This window comes from Solanum stenotomum, chromosome 1 (genome assembly GCF_019186545.1).
Source record: "Solanum stenotomum isolate F172 chromosome 1, ASM1918654v1, whole genome shotgun sequence".
NCBI classification, from domain to species: domain Eukaryota; kingdom Viridiplantae; phylum Streptophyta; class Magnoliopsida; order Solanales; family Solanaceae; genus Solanum; species Solanum stenotomum.
Genome location: NC_064282.1, coordinates 25,738,195 through 25,754,985, shown reverse-complemented (window position 1 = coordinate 25,754,985; position 16,791 = coordinate 25,738,195). Strand labels below are relative to the sequence as shown.

Here is a 16,791-nt window from a genome sequence, read left to right as displayed (position 1 = left end):
TAATAAATAAAAAGTATCACTAAAATCAATAATTATTTATTAAAAGGTACTCATCCAAGTAATTTTTCCTTTATTATTGGACTGTCCAATTCTTTGGCCTCTTGGTGGTTTAGCCCCAGGCCCAGCAGCTTGGCCGGTCTCTGGGCTATCCGTGTTCACAATAGTATTGATCCTTTTCTGTGGGATAATTGGACAGGCCTGGTATTTAATTGTGAACGTTCAGCTTGGCAATATTTCTAAAAAGATCATTTTCAACTTGTCCCACTTCATAGCCTTCGATAAAATCTGTTGCGATAATACATCTTGGAAATTCTTATTATTCTAGCATCACACAGGGGCGGACCTATAGTGGTTCAAGTGGGTTCATATGAACCCCCTTCGTTGAAAAATAACACTATATAAATATGTATATTTAATCAGTTTTTAAAATTTTATATGTATATATTAAATTTTAAACCCACTAACACAAGTCTGAAGCTTAGCCGAGTGGTTGAGGGAGTTCAATTTTCCCAGCCAACCTGGTATAGAATCCCCATTGCCGCATTTTAGTTTTAATTCGTTTTTTGATATATAAAACGTTCACACACCGTTTTGTCCTCAATGTAGGTGTAACTTTTTTCCTTTTAGTTACTTAGAAACTAGGGGTGTTCACGGTTTGGATAAAAACCGATCCAAATCAAAAAATCAAACCAAATCGATAAAATAAAATCGATTTTATTTGGATTTGGTTTGGTTTGGTTTTAGATTTTTGAAAACAGATAGTATTTAGTTTGGTTATGATTTTATTTGAAAAAAATCAAAGAAACAACTTTTTACTTTTACAATTAAAAGTCCAATAGTCAACAACTTTTGTCCTTTTTGTTTTTAATTTTTTTTTTTTTTAAAAAACTCAACTAAAAAGGCACTAATCCCTATTATTCTCAATTCTAAAAACCCTTTTGTCTTCTTCTTTGTTGAAATCTTCTTGAACCTCTCTTACTTGTCCCCCCAAAATTTTGAGCATATTTTTTTTTATTGAAGGAAAAAATTCCTCCCCATCTCTTAAATCTCGCATCAATAGTCAATATCCATCAAATATGTTTTTCGCTCTTGATTCTAGTCTTTATATATACATGTATGATTATTGTGGTTATTTTTTATTTCTTCACTAAAAAATTCCTTATCATTCTAAAATCAACAAACAATTACAAATAATATTAGGTATATTTCCATGTATTCGATTCTAAAATTAAGGTTATAATTATTTTGTTTAATATTTTGTTTTTAATTGTTAAATGTTGAATGAAGAGAAATCATTCATAATATTCTTTTATCTTCTTAGTTTATATTGAAGCCTAGTTTTTCGTCCATCTTGTTATTTACCGTCTCATTTATAAATCAATGTAATTTTTTTTCAAATGTATTAACATTGTTTAGTATAGTCAGATATGTATGATGTTAGCCTCATAAAAATTACAAATAATATTAGGTATATTTTTATATCTTGAACCCACTTCGTGAAAATTCTGGATCCGCCACTGACATCACAAGGTTGAATCTCAAAACTCTCTTTAAATTAATAAATATTAATTTATCGATTAAATAATAGCTCTACAAAATAATGATATTTCATGATTTCAACTATACTAATTCAATGAGGTTTACCGTATCTTACTTCTTGTAATGTAATTACCAAAACTGCCGCTTTTTTTTTTTTTTTTGCAATTATGATTGTGACTATGGAAATATATTAAAAAAGAATGACCTTTTTTTTTTGGTAATATTTTAATTTCAGCTTTTCATGGCATGTTTAAGGTTACAAGATTAAAAGACAATTTTGTACATTTGACATAATTTTTTAATTTATGACCATAAGATTTTAAAGTTNTTTATCGATTAACTAATAGCTCTACAAAATAATGATATTTCATGATTTCAACTATACTAATTCAATGAGGTTTACCGTATCTTACTTCTTGTAATGTAATTACCAAAACTGCCGCTTTTTTTTTTTTTTTGCAATTATGATTGTGACTATGGCAATATATTAAAAAAGAATGACCTCTTTTTTTTTGGTAATATTTTAATTTCAGCTTTTCATGGCATATTTAAGGTTACAAGATTAAAAGACAATTTTGTACATTTGACATAATTTTAATTTATGACCATAAGATTTTAAAGTTTTCTTTATTTTTTAAACTTCGTGTCAAGTTAAATTAAGTCATTTTTTGTGAAACGGAGAAAGTATCATTTAATGACTATACATCAATATGAACCGATTAAACATCATTATTTGGTCGCATGCAAATCCTGTTCAAAGTAAGTAATAAAGTACGGAAAATTGTAAAGAAATAGCGACTGCTGTCCTCAGTATAATTAAGTGGCAACTTGTTAATATTTTAATTAGTTTCTTGTAAGGGGAATCATTTAAATTTATTAAAAGGGAAACACATTGCCAACATTTTCGTGTTTTTAATGTATTAGAAAAGCTATATAATTTATTGGCACATGCAACAAATTCATTAATTAATTAAACACCGTGAATTCATTTGGACAATATTATATGCAAGTGGCCTAATAAATTATTAAATAAATTTATGATAAAGTGATGAATAGTGCTCTTTTATTCGATTTCAAGTTCGAGCTTTGAAATTAGAATTACTTTTAATTGAAAGTGTTTTTTCTTCAATGATTTTTTTAATTATGAAATTAGACTGAGTATATTATTATTGTTGTATTTGAATTAGTTGAAAGTAAGTAATGGAAAATCCAAACAAAAAAAAAATCCTCATACATTTTCAATAATAGAGAATTTAAAAATTTTGTAATTGAAATTTGTATGAGAAACAAATTTTCCTTTTTGAAAGTGAACAATTAAAAAAAAAACATAAAATAACAATAGACCCGTAATTTAAGGCCTATGATAATGCATTCTTTTTCATTTCCTATTAATTTACTTTTTATTAATTTTTTTAATTCTCAGGGAATCTATGCTTAGATCTTTATATGTCAGTCTAATTAAAGCAATTTTGTCGTTAATCATTTGCCTTTTTTATTTCTTACCTACTTCTTCAGCAAAAAGATAATGGAAAAAAATAAATAAATTTTGGTTCTACCTACTACTCTTAAAAAAAAAAAGGACATAGACATAAGACAGGTATGCTTCCCACTTTCATGTGTCTTTTGGCAAGTAAAATAGCGTTATCCTCGAAAATATATTTATTTATGCAAATAGAAAAAGATTAGGTTTTTCCTATTTTAGTTACAATTACAAAAAGACAGCTAGGTTTGTATCCTCATTTGTCCCTTGACAAATACCAGGGGCGGCTCAAACGCGTTGGTGGCCTAAGGCCAAAATCAAACTAGAGGCCTTAAAAAAAATTATAAATGTTTATTTTAAATCTATTTTTCTAGCTTTTTGAGATGCAAAGTTGTTAATAATTTTTGTGTAGTCAATCTCTTCTAATAATTCTTTTTCAATCGATAATATAGCCAAACCACTTAATCTTTCTTGAGACATTATCGATCTTAAATAATATTTTATTATTTTTAATTTTGAAAAACTTCTTTCGGCTGAGGCGACTGTTACGGAAATTGTTAACATTATTCTATAAGCAATGTAAGCATTTGGAAAAGAATCAAGTCTTTTTATTTGATTGAGTATCTCAATTAGAGTATTGTCTTCTACTTTTATGATTTCCCTTAACACTTTTAATTTAGAAAATAAGTCTAAACCGTCATTATCGGAGTGAGTATTATGTTTTAAGGAACATTCAAGTTTAAGACAATATTTTTTCAAATTCTCATCATCTAATGATCTCAAGTTTTTCCCACTAAATAGAAAACTAAAAATATTTTTATATACTTCAAATAGTTCAAATCTATTTTGAAGTGAAAAGATGGCTTGGTCTACTATGTATAAGAAGTAATCAACTCTAAATGATTCTTCAAGAGATCTTGTGATTTCATTATCAACATTCTCATCAAATTGTTTTTTTCTATAAATTACACGTTTCTTACGAAATACAGGTTCTATATTCATCTTAATGCAATTTCCTTAGCTGAAATCATAGTACTTGTAAATCCTTCTTCTCTATATGTTTTAAAAAAAGAAACTAAGCCTCTTAATTGATCTATAGCAACATCAAAATCTAACAAATATTTTAAAACACTATTTACAATATCAAATAAAAAATATAATAAACATAAGACACAAAACAAAAATAATATTAGAAATTAGAATGATATTACCGAATTCAAAAGCTATGAGAAGACTTGATTTCCAAAAATGAATCGGGCTGCTGCAATATAGTTTTCTCCAAATTTAAAATATAAACTATCAATAGAATGAGTAAATTTTTAAGCTTTGAATAAGAGAGAGATGTAGATTAGAAAAAAGAAAGTGAGAAGAAATAGAAGGGAGAAGGATAGAAATATAAAAATAAAATTAGAAAAAAATAAGGCAAAAAAAAAAAGATAACTTGTACATTAAAAAAAAAGTACATAACTTTTTATTGAAAAGTCAAAAAGTCATAATCATATCTATCATACTATCACTTCATTGAGCTATTTTGCATTTATTGTCTTGGTTCTAACAATTTCTTTTTTAAAATTTAATCCTTCCTAATTAACTAAAAAATGGGGCGTTTTGCATTTATTGTCTTAGTTCTAATATTATTTTTTTAAATTTAATCCTACCTAATTAACTAAAAATTGAGCCCCCCTAAAATTGGGGGCATAAGGTAAAAGACTTTTTTTTTAAGCCTTACCAGCCACCCCTGACAAATACTCTGTCGTACGATAAATTGAGAGGGGAAAGATTTGTATAAAATATCTGATAATATTTTAGGCCGTTGGTTTTGTATGGATGCATATTGTATATAAATAAAATATATTTGTTCTAATCGAAAAAAAAAAACACTCAAAATAGTGTGTTTGTACCAAATGAATGAATATAAAACATAATTTTATCACTAGTTGATTGCAAATATGGCCATTGAGCTATCATTTTATTATATCAAAATCACCAAACCATTTTGTGGTTAAAAAAAAGACATCCAATTTACTAGCTAGGATCACAAAAAGTCAATACATTATTTTTTATAAATAATAATAATAAGGTCACTCAACTTTAGGCTAAGCATCACATAAAATCACTACTTGTAATCCCACGTAAGGTAGCATAGTAATTAGAAAAATGGAATGACATTTTTGTTACAATTTTTTTTCTGTAATATTATCTTATTAGTTAAAAAGTGAAAGTCCATTCCATGTAACTAACCTATTTTATCATTTTAAATCATGATTAAATGATATGTATTTTCCATCAACAACTTTTAACTAATAAAATTACATTATTTAATTCAATGTCAAAGCTCTATCCTAATTATTCTAGTGTCAATAAATATAATCGATAAAAGAAAAATATTCTATTGCCACTAAATTCTCTTTGGTATAATGCCTTGCTGAATTCAAGCAATGATAAAGGAGAAAAGAAGGGACAAAACAGGAAAAGGAAATATATTGGTTTTTGAAGAAAAAATGAAAAGGAAGATTAATTGGGTTGAGCGAGTAGCTCAGTTGATTGAGATCTTCTGTCCTTCACGTGTGATTGAAGAATTTATCAAATGTCATGCACCCACCCCACACGCGCGCACCACACACACAAAAAAAGGACTAATTAGATTTTCCTTTACTACATAATTGAGAAATAAGAGATTTTTGGCCTAGCCTTGTGATTTTGTAATTGTTTTCTGTCAATTTCTATCACGTCTTGACATAGGTTTTCTCTTTACACGAAATATAATTGAAAGTAGGAGGATTTGTTATTTTTAATTCCAACTTGTTTATCAAGTTGAAGTTCAATCCAACTTATTTATAAATAGAAAAAAGAACTAAGAGACATGTTCATGTGGCCTTTGGGAATATACTAGTAATTCATTACAGCACTCCATTTATCTTGATTTACGTGATTTTTTAATTTATTCAAAAGAAATTATACCATCTTTTTATATTTTAAAATAATTTATTTTTAAAATGTTATTTTATTTTCATTAAGATCAGTAGCGTAGCCATGTATACTCAAAGATGATCAATTGAACCCCTTGGTGATTTATGCTATTTATATGAAAATTATAAGTAAGAAAATATTCTATATACATATATTTATATTAAATCTGGAATACCTTAACAAAATTCCTGACTTCGTGATTGATTAAGATGAATTAATGTTACCATATGAGTATTTGTTATTTGTTTTAGACTATGAGATCTCGAAAAGAAAACTTTCTCAAACTATTATTCTGATCAAATTACCACATAAATTGAGACGACCGATGATTATTATTTTTAACCACTCAAGGAAACCTTGCTCTACTATAAATAAACATGTTTATGCTATCCACTTCTTCACACACTCCTCTTTTTAACTCCTACAATGGCTTCAACACATATTCCTTTGTCTCTCTTTTTAACTCTCCTCCTTCTCTTCATCAGCTCCTCCACAGCCCAGCCCGGTAAACGCCGTGCTCTTCTTCCAGTAACCAAAGACGCGGCCACTAAGCAATACGTGACAGTCATTAACCAAAGAACTCCCCTTGTCCCCATAAAACTAACGGTAGACCTTGGTGGACGTTTCATTTGGGTGGATTGTCAAAATGGCTATGTTAGTTCAACCCTAACACCTCTCATTTGTGACACCTTGTTCTGTAGACTTTCGCATTCTGGAGCGTGTGATGGTAATTGTACGGGCTCATCACCCGGACATCCTAATAAAGATTGTACTTGCTCACATCTTGCATACAATCCTGTTTCTCGTACCAGCACAGGTACCGGCCTTAATGAGGATGTTATTACCATCCAGGATACGGACGGGCTGAAGCCCGGCCCGTATCTAAAGCCCGGTAAGGTTGTGTTTGGTTGCGCGGATACTTCACTACTTAAAGGTTTAGCTAAGGGGGTTAAGGGAATAGCTGGATTTGGGAATGGCTATGTAGCCATTCCAAATCAATTAATTTTTCGTTTCTCTAGACCTAGAAAAATCGGTCTTTGTTTGAGCTCTTCGACAAATTCTCCTGGAGTTATATTTATTGGTGAAGGTCCATATGTATTACTTCCTAACATTGATGTGTCCAAAAACCTTCTTTACACACCTCTTCTAACAAACCCGATTAGTACTGCTGGATCATCGTTTGGGGGTGAGCCATCAACGGATTATTTTATTGGAGTAAAATCTATTAAAGTTAACGGTGATTTGGTTCCTATAAATAACTTATTATTGGAAATAAATAAAGAAAATGGACAAGGGGGCACAAAGATTAGTACAATTGATCCATATACTAAGTTGGAGAGTTCAATTTACAAGGCATTAGTTAAGGCATTTGTTCACTCACTAACTATACCTAGAGTTAAAAAAGTTGCACCATTTGAGATGTGTTACAAAAGTAGTAGTTTACCTAGTACTAGAGTTGGCCCTGGTGTTCCAAATATTGAATTTGTTTTACAAGGTAAAAATGGCGAGACACCTTCGTTTATTATCTCTGGAGCTAACTCAATGGTGGCCGTTACAGATGAAGTGCTTTGCTTAGGATTTGTAAATGGTGGAGAAAATCCGACTACATCGATTGTGATAGGAGGACATCAAATTGAAGATAATTTGGTACAAATTGATATTGATAACAAGAGGGTTGGTTTCAGTAACTCGCTCTTGTTCCAGCAAACTACGTGTGCCAACTTCAATTTTGGGTCGACTCAGGGTCAAGATGTGGGAGGACGAGAGATTGTGTAAAATGTTGTGTTATTTAGTTTGTTTGTGTGGTGTGTTTGGACATTTTTTGTCCAAGTCAATGATGTTTTTTAAGGTTTATGATCTACTATAATAACTTATGTTTAATTTGCTTAGGATTTGTGGATGGTGGAGAAAAATCGATTACCAAGGACATCAAATTGAGAACTAACAAGTGTCGTATAATATAGGGAAGACTCTTACATCAATGATTGATCAAACATAAGGTCCAATTTAAGATAAGCTTTTCACGCTATGCTCAAACACAATTTTCAGCTCGACTTCCACTATAATACAATCATCAACAAGATAGCCTTTTTCCGGATCATGCAATTGAGTTAAAGGCATAAAATCTGAATAATTACTCCAAGAAAACATGGCATAAAATACACACACTACAACAAAAGATGCTTTGGCATTTATTGTTGCGGAAGCCGAATATATAGAGAGTGATGAAATCACAATTGCTATATCTAAAGGTAGCTAATAAATAGTAGATGAGACAATAATAAAAAGAACACCAGAAATTAACGAGGTTCGGCAAACTTTTGTTTTCTTTTGCCTACACCTCGGACACAACCAACCAATATTTATTTCACTTCAAAAGAGTACAAGTGAAATACTACAAGAGAGAAAGAAGATCAAATGTCTTTGAAGATGAGAAGGCAAGTGAGAGGTGTGTTACAAATGAATTAGGAACTACCTATTTATAGGAGTGAATTCTTCCTACATCACAATGTGTCAAAATGTCAAGATTTACCTTGTGAAACCATTTTATGGTTTACCTAAATTTCACCTATAAAAGATGTTATCTTGACTTTTGTACCAATGAAGAATTATCTTCCTAACTATCAAATCTTCACATTAATTCATCTTTAAATCTTGTCAAATTTAACATTTATTTAGTGGCAAAATTGCCACTAATACATTATATAAACTATACTATTCCCGGCATTTAAACTTTAGCCAGTAAAAGAGGATAGAGTGAAAGTCAATTTGTAATATTTTTTAATTTTCCCCCAATTCCTTTTTACTTTGAATTTTCCTCCATATTCGCCCTTCAACGAAATTCAAATGGTCGGCCATGGAAATCAGCACGACGGCGATGGAAATCGGCGCAACTACAATGGAGTTTGGTACAGCGGCGGTGGAATCTGGCACAACGGTGGTGGAGTTCGGCACAACACGGTGGAATTCAGCGCATCGGTACTGATGAGAAGAAAGACGAATCAAAGCCTCAGATGTCTCTTCCAGAGCTCACCTCAGCAGCCTGTATTCGTGTAAGAAAATTCATCATCGTCGATTGCCTCATATTAGATCGAATTGAATTCGAACTGTACGGCCATGCCGTTTGGTGACTACTAATATCCATTTTATTCAGTTTTTTTTTTCTCTGGGGTGGCGTTGCAGCAAAAGGAGAAGGTATTTATCCCCTGTTGAGCTGTGAAATCAGAACTGCACTTAATTTGTCTCACTACTGCAATCTTAGATTTACAGTGAATTGTTTGTTTACTCTTACTTTGTCTTTCTTCTTTCGAGCACCATTGGAGTATCGATCTATTTCATGTCCAACAAAGAGAAAATAAGAATGCATGGTAGTGTCGTGCTACCCTAATTTTTCGTGAAAAGTGGCAAAACCATCATCACTTGTATACTGCATTTTATTTAGTATTGAAGTTACTTTTGCAATTTTTTATGAGATGCATTTCCTGATTTTCTTACAAGATTTTTGCAGATGCATCAAGGAGTTCTGAATTGGACTTCAAGGAGTGGTTTGAAAACAGCACATACCATCTATCTGCATTATTGCCCAGGAAGGTTGTGGTATGTGGTGAGCATAATGCCCAGCTTCCTCCTCCCCATGCTTTGGCTATGATACAGACTAAAGATTCTACTGCTTTTCCCAATCCTTGTCGAAATTTTGCACTTCCTCCTCCTCCACCTGGTGATAGGAGGCAAATTGGGCCTTGACGTAAGTGTAAAATACACATGTTTCCAACCTTATCTTATTTCTTAGCTTCACAAATTTGTATTATATCCTTTGCTTTGATCAGCACTTGACATAATGTTGTAATCTGGGTTGTGCTCTCTTTCATTTTCATTCAGCATGTCCTGTATGCTACGTTCCTGTGGAGCAAGCAATAGCTCGTATGCCTAGAGTCCCGTCAGTGTCACCCAGGCTTCAGCATTTAACTTATTTCCATGAGCAAATTCCCATGAAGACTGAACCTCACAAGGGTTCTGCATTTGGTGGGTACCCTTCTTTGGTGGAGAGGAATGCTTCGTTTGACATAAAAGCCAATGACTCTGCATTGTGGGTAAGTTGCACTTGTCATGTTGACACAGTCACTTGTCTTATTTTTGTTGGCAGTGTCTTCGTAATGAACCCATATTGTATTGAAATGGATAATTGGAATTACACATACAATTATAAGAGTTCATCATTCTAATTGCTCCAAACTAGTAACAAATCCTTCAAAAGAAAGAAGTAGAAATAAAAAGGAAGAATGGAGGGAGGTTCCAAATTAATCTAAGCAACTAAGAAATAAGAGACAACTTCATAGCATAATCCTAATTGAGTATTTCCCTCTTCTATATATAGGAATCTTTCCAGGGTCCCAAATGTAATTTGGCATCTTCTCACGTAGGTCCTCCAGCTAAGGTTTCAAGATAGTCCAAAACTAGTGATCTGGGCTTCTCCAGCAAAGAATCGACGCATGCCGAGTAAACTACAATTTGTGGCACCATATCCTACCTATCCCCAAGGGAAGTCTCCAAAGTGGGATTGTATATTAACTCAGTCTCCGACGAAGAAGGTTCAGGCATGCTTCGACTTAGCCCTATGATCCGCTAATTCATCTCTTTTTCTGGTATTCTGCAAAGGAGGTGGATAAAAGAGTCGATGTCTTATTGTTCGTTTGACATAAAAGAGTCCGAATGTTGGCAAAATTAAATCAAGTGAGTGAGTTTTAAACTTTGAATTAATGAAGAATAGACTTAAATAAAGCTCTCCATCACTTAAAATTCTTCTTGATTTCTTGACTTACTCTCGGGTGGTCTATGTGTAACATAAGCCCCCACTTGCTGTAAGACTGAAGTACCAGAGATGTCAAATTGTCCAAGACTAGATTAATCTACATTACTAGCAAAGAATTAGAAAATGATGACAAAACCAAGTCAAGTATCCTGACACAAATATTTTCCAAAAAATAACTTTCATCTGAACAACATTTCCAAGATCAAGTTTGAGCTATAAGCTACTATTGGGGTTTCCACTGTCAGAGTCACTGAAGTTAAAACGTTTATGTTTATCATTGCTTATCATCTAGTTCAAGGTATCCCTCAATTTTCATTTTTTTAATTCAATTGTTGGGTCATGACCAGGTGACTACTAGAAAGTGTTGATAATCTCAAGAAGAGAAGTAATACTTCTTGTTAAAATCCAAGAGAATGCCCATGGGAAATAACGTTTATATGAGCCCAGCTATTACAACTTATCCTTGCCCTTTGTATTATCTTTTTGTTTTGGGAAGACATCCGACTGCACCATGGGGCCTCTCTTGAATGCTATGGAAGTAAAAAATTATGTGATGAGAACTGATGGCTTTTTAGACAGTATAACTATGTCTTTCTTTGAACATTATTATTATATGGTTCGTTGAAATGATTATCTGCAGTTTATTTCATTAGAATGTTTTTTCTGTTATAATGAGCACCTTTGTTTGTTAATTTCAAAGTAGTTAGGCATGTCCGTTATCTTTTTTTATGTGTTGCAGGACCAGTTATTTCCAGTTTAGTGTCGCACTACTTTTCTACTAATTGGATAAATGAAGGTGGTGTGACCCATGCTTACTGATCCCAGTTTAGTTTCACACTACTCTTTTTCGAGCCACGGCAAGTGAAAGTAACTAAAATTACATGTTGTGTTTATATATAGTTAGTTCTTTGATTGAAGAAATGAAGAGCAGGCAGGAGGATAACATCACAATTGTAGACACGTAATTTTTTATCGAACTTAAGTTTTACACCATTTTTAGAGCTTATATATTGTTATAAAAATCTAAATTAAACATTTTGACTTTTACCTTATTTTATTAACTTTGTATTAAAGGATTTGAAAACAACAAAAACATAATCATATTTTTGGGTAGGTTTTATTTTATTTTATTTTTATGTTATTATTATTTTTTTTTCTTCTTCTTTTCTTTTTTATTTTTTCATTTTTTTTTTTAAAAAAGAAATGAAAATTTATAAAAGGATTATAAACGAAAACGGATCTTACAACAGTCAGACTATTAGGGACTTTTATGAACATAGCTAGTCTTGACAACAGTATATGAAAGTCCCTACTATTCGGGTCCGCCCTCCACATGGGTAATCTAATGGATTCCTTCGGCGACCTTTCATAAACTGGCCTGGGTTAGCTATGTCTGACCTTAATCTAACTGGCTTAATCTATCTACATAATAGATACAACGCCACCTTATAATAACTTAGTATGTTACAGCTCAACACAAACAATTTAGCCCATCATTGGGCTGGTGAACATAAAGAAATATAATAAAAATTAGTAGGAAATAGTACCTTTGGACGAAATCTTCCAAACCAAATTGCAAACTTTTATTGAAAATTACTTGGAAAATATTACAAGGGTGAGAGAGAATTCTTAAAAAAGAGAGGGGTTCTGAACCTGCCTCTTACTAATACAAACATCTTCTTATATAGAAGTTTCAAACCAAAAACGAATAAAAAGAGTGGCCCATAATTTTATACATTGGCCAATAAACAAACGATAAGACTGACAAACCCCTATGGTATTCACATGGTCTTATTTTATTTTTGTAAGCCGACAATGCTTTCGGCTACTTTATAAAAGTAACTTTAATTATTTTGTCCTCTTATGACATGTGACCAAATAATGCAGGAATCTTATGCTTTTCCTTTTCCTTTATCGCCAGCTGTGCTTGCACTAGAGGATTCCTCTAGTTGTTGTTGATATTTCTGGAGAATAGTTTCCAGATCTATCTCTTCATCTTCAATATCTTGTCCTTCCCAAGCAATGCATGTATTATCTTCTTTATCATCATCATTTGTATGACTTGCTGATGCCATGGAGATATCATCTTTTATATCTATGTCAAGATTTTTCATTAAATCTTTCTTTACTTCCTCCATAGATATGGCTATTGCTTCTGACTTAGAAATAAGTCCTTTCTTCATTTGAAGTTTTCTTGTAATCCTTTTAAATGGACTTAGATCTTCCATGACTTGGGGTTCCATATTAGCAGTATCATAATACTTACTAATTTTTACATTTATTAAATCAATAATCTCTTGGCCATGTAACTTGCCTTCAGGATTTTTCTGAAGTAATTTACTTCAGAACTTAGTATAAAAAGTCCTTTGTAAACAAGGAAATCCCTCTGAAGTATTATGAACTTCAATTGACCATTTCATAATCCAGGGAATAGAAAATTCAATAAAGAAATACATTAGAGATATTCCTTCGAAGAATATATTTTCTTCCTGTAAACTTGTCAATTTTGGGGATATGTCTATCCATTCTAAATATAATTTCTTGTATGATTCTGGTAAAATTTTTACCGAAGGACCATATAGAATCCACCATTTACAAAACCAGTTAGGAATATTCCTATAAAAAATATTAGAACATATTTTAATAAACCATGAATGCTTCCTATTAGCATTCTCATATAACAGGACCTTATTAAATCCATCAATATAATCTCAGTAATTGTATTTTACTGCCACCTTCTGTTCTGGGTGGATATAATCCAATTCCTTCAATGTACTCATACCCCACTCTTCAGGTGCTATAATCTTTTTTATAATCATTTTTGAAAAGTTATAAACTTTCTTGGTGTTAGCGGGATAGAAGTGCTGAAATTCACACCCTGTAGATAAGAGTATTATCTCATAATGCATTCTGTATTTGTAAACAGTAGTAGTATAAGATACCGTATCCAAATACCTAGCCATTATTTGCCATGGCTCATTTCTCCATTTGAGATCATTTTCTTCTAAAAGAAGGTATAACTTCTTTTTTATCATTCATATCAAAGACTTCTATGTTCTCATCATCCATTAGGATTGAGGAGTATGACGGTGGATTATTATCCAATTCTTTCTTTGATTTCATAAAATTCATAAACTCCTGATACATCGGGTGGGCTATATTAATGCCACTGGTTCCACTTGATGAAGCAGTTGAATTACTAACATTAAATGATGTTAGTGTCCTGTTGCCTTGTTGAGCGAGGATATGACCTCCTTTTCCTGGGTTTGTCTTTCCTCCTCTTCCTCTCCTGGATGGAGGAGGCCATGCTGGTCTCATCCTGAAAAAGAAAACAAATTATTAGTCTAGCTATTCTCTAGTAAGAAAATCAGGGAGACTATTATCTTCACCTTTCTTATACTGTAATTCAAAATCGAAAGGTGCTAAAAGAGCTTGCCATCTAGCAAACATTTGCTTAGAAACATCTTGTTTATAGTCTTTATTAAACATAAATCTAGCTGCTTGGCAATCAGTTTTTACTAAAAACTTTTGATTATAAAGATCGCCTTGGAACTTAAGAACACATTTAACTGTAGCCAAGATTTCTTTAGCTATAGTAGCATAGTTTTTCTGGGCATCATTCCATTTGCCAGAATAAAATTGGACAATATAATGATGCTTACTGTTAGGACAATATTGGGTTAAAACTCCCCCATATCCTATATCTGAAGCATCAGTTTCAACTGTTTTAGCCCAATTAGGATTTGCCAAAGTTGACGGATCTTACAACAGAAAGTGACAGTAAAATACAATTACTGGAATTATATTGATGAATTTAATAAGATCCTGTTATATGAGAATGCTAATAGGAAGCATTCATGGTTTATTAAAATATATTCTAATATTTTTGATAGGAATATTCCTAACTGGTTTTGCAAATGGTGGATTCTATATGGTCCTTCGGTAAAAATTTTACCAGAATCATACAATAAATTATAATTAAAATGGGTAGACATATCCCCAAAATTGACAAGTTTACAGGAAGAAAATATATTCTTTGAAGGAATATCTCTAATGTATTTATTTATTGAATTTTCTATTCCCTGGATTATGAAATGGTCAATTGAAGTTCATAATACTTCAAATGGATTTCCTTGTTTACAAAGGGCTTTTTATACTAAGTTCTGAAGTAAATTACTTCAGAAAAATCCTGAAGGCAAGTTACATGGCCAAGAGATTATTGATTTAATAAATGTAAAAATTAGTAAGTATTATGATACTGCTAATATGGAACCTCAAGTCATGGAAGATCTGAGTCCATTTAAAAGGATTACAAGAAAACTTCAAATGAAGAAAAAACTTATTTCTAAGTCAGAAGCTATAGCCATATATATGGAGGAAGTAAAGAAAGATTTAATGAAAAATCTTGACATAGATATAAAATATGATATCACCATGGCATCAGCAAGCCATACAAATGATGATGATAAAGAAGATGATACATGCATTGCTGGGGAAGGACACGATATTGAAGATGAAGAGATAGATCTGGAAACTATTCTCCAGAAATATCAACAACAACTAGAGGAATCCTCTAGTTCAAGCACAACTGGTGATAAAGGAAAAGGAAAAGCATAAGATTCCTGCATTATTTGGTCACATGTCATAAGAGGCCAAAATAGTTAAAGTTACTTTTATAAAGTAGCCGAAAGCATTGTCGGCTTACAAAAATAAAATAAGACCATGTGAAGACCATAGGGGTTTGTCGGTCTTATCGTTTGTTTATTGGCCAATGTATAAAATTGTGGGCCACTCTTTTTATTCGTTTTTGGTTTGAAACTTATATATAAGAAGATGTTTGTATTAGTAAGAGGCAGGTTCAGAACCCCCATCTCTTTTCAGAATTCTCTCTCACCCTTGTAATATTTTCCAAGTCATTTTCAATAAAAATTTGCAATTTGGTTTGGAAGATTTCGTCCAAAGGTACTATTTCCTACTAATTTTTATTATATTTCTTTATGTTCACCAGCCCAATGATGGGCTAAATTGTTTGTGTTGAGCTGTAGCATACAAAGTTATTATAAGATGGCATTGTATCTATTATGTAGATAGATTAAGCCAGTTAGATTAAGGTCAGACATAGCTAACCCAGGCCAGTTTATGAAAGGTCGCCGAAGGAATCCGTTGGATTACCCATGTGGAGGGCGGACCCGGATAGTAGGGACTTTCATACACTGTTGCCAGGACTAGCTATGTTCGTAAAGGTCCCTAATAGTCTGACTGTTGTAAGATCCATTTTCGTTTTGGTATCAAAGCCAGGACTTATAGTAACTATAGGTGTTATAGTTCAACACAGTTTCTTTAATGAACATCATAAAGAAGAAGTCTACTGTTAAAAACAATAGAAAAAAAGAATATGATATACCGCAATATCTTGATCTACTTAATAAGTGGACTATTCCTCGAATTTAACCTAGAATCATATATCAGATGGATACTTTTGAGAAACTAGGTCTCAAACAGGTGGTTAAAACCATGGAAGAAACTATCACTATTGATAGTGATAATCAGACTTTCCGATTATTATCTGATAATGATTTAGTCCCTTATAGGGATATTTATAGATTCATGCATGTAGGTTTAGTGCAAGTTGCTTTTAAGCCTCTTACTTTAAGAGGGCTATCAGAAAGCTTTATAGCAGCTTTACGGGATGGTAGAAATCATAATTGGAAGAAATCTCTTATAGGGACAATTCAAACTAGTCTAGCTTATGGACTAGTTTATTTTAATGCTTATCCTAATTTGCAGATTTCCTTGCAGGATAAATACCTTATAGGGACAATTCAAACTAGTCTAGCTTATGGACTAGTTTTGATTTCACAGCTCAACAGGGGATAAATACCTTCTCCTTTTGCTGCAACGCCACCCCAGAGAAAAAAAGAATACATGGTAGTGTCGTGCTACCCTTATTTTTTCGTGAAAAGTGGCAAAACCATCATCACTTGTATACTGC

The 16,791-nt window shown here is 32.1% G+C and overlaps 2 protein-coding genes across 2 annotated transcripts in view; one reads left to right on the top strand and one right to left on the bottom strand.

Moving 5' to 3' along the window:
• The window catches only part of LOC125869835 (uncharacterized), a 525,520-nt gene that overhangs the window by 417,832 nt on the left and 90,897 nt on the right, over positions 1–16,791 (bottom strand). The gene's annotated exons all lie outside the window — the stretch shown is intronic.
• Positions 6,400–7,844, top strand: LOC125869716 (probable aspartic proteinase GIP2). Its single transcript, XM_049550168.1, has one exon. It carries the CDS (start codon positions 6,416–6,418, stop codon positions 7,763–7,765), a length of 1,350 nt encoding a protein of 449 aa, XP_049406125.1. The 5' UTR covers positions 6,400–6,415; the 3' UTR covers positions 7,766–7,844.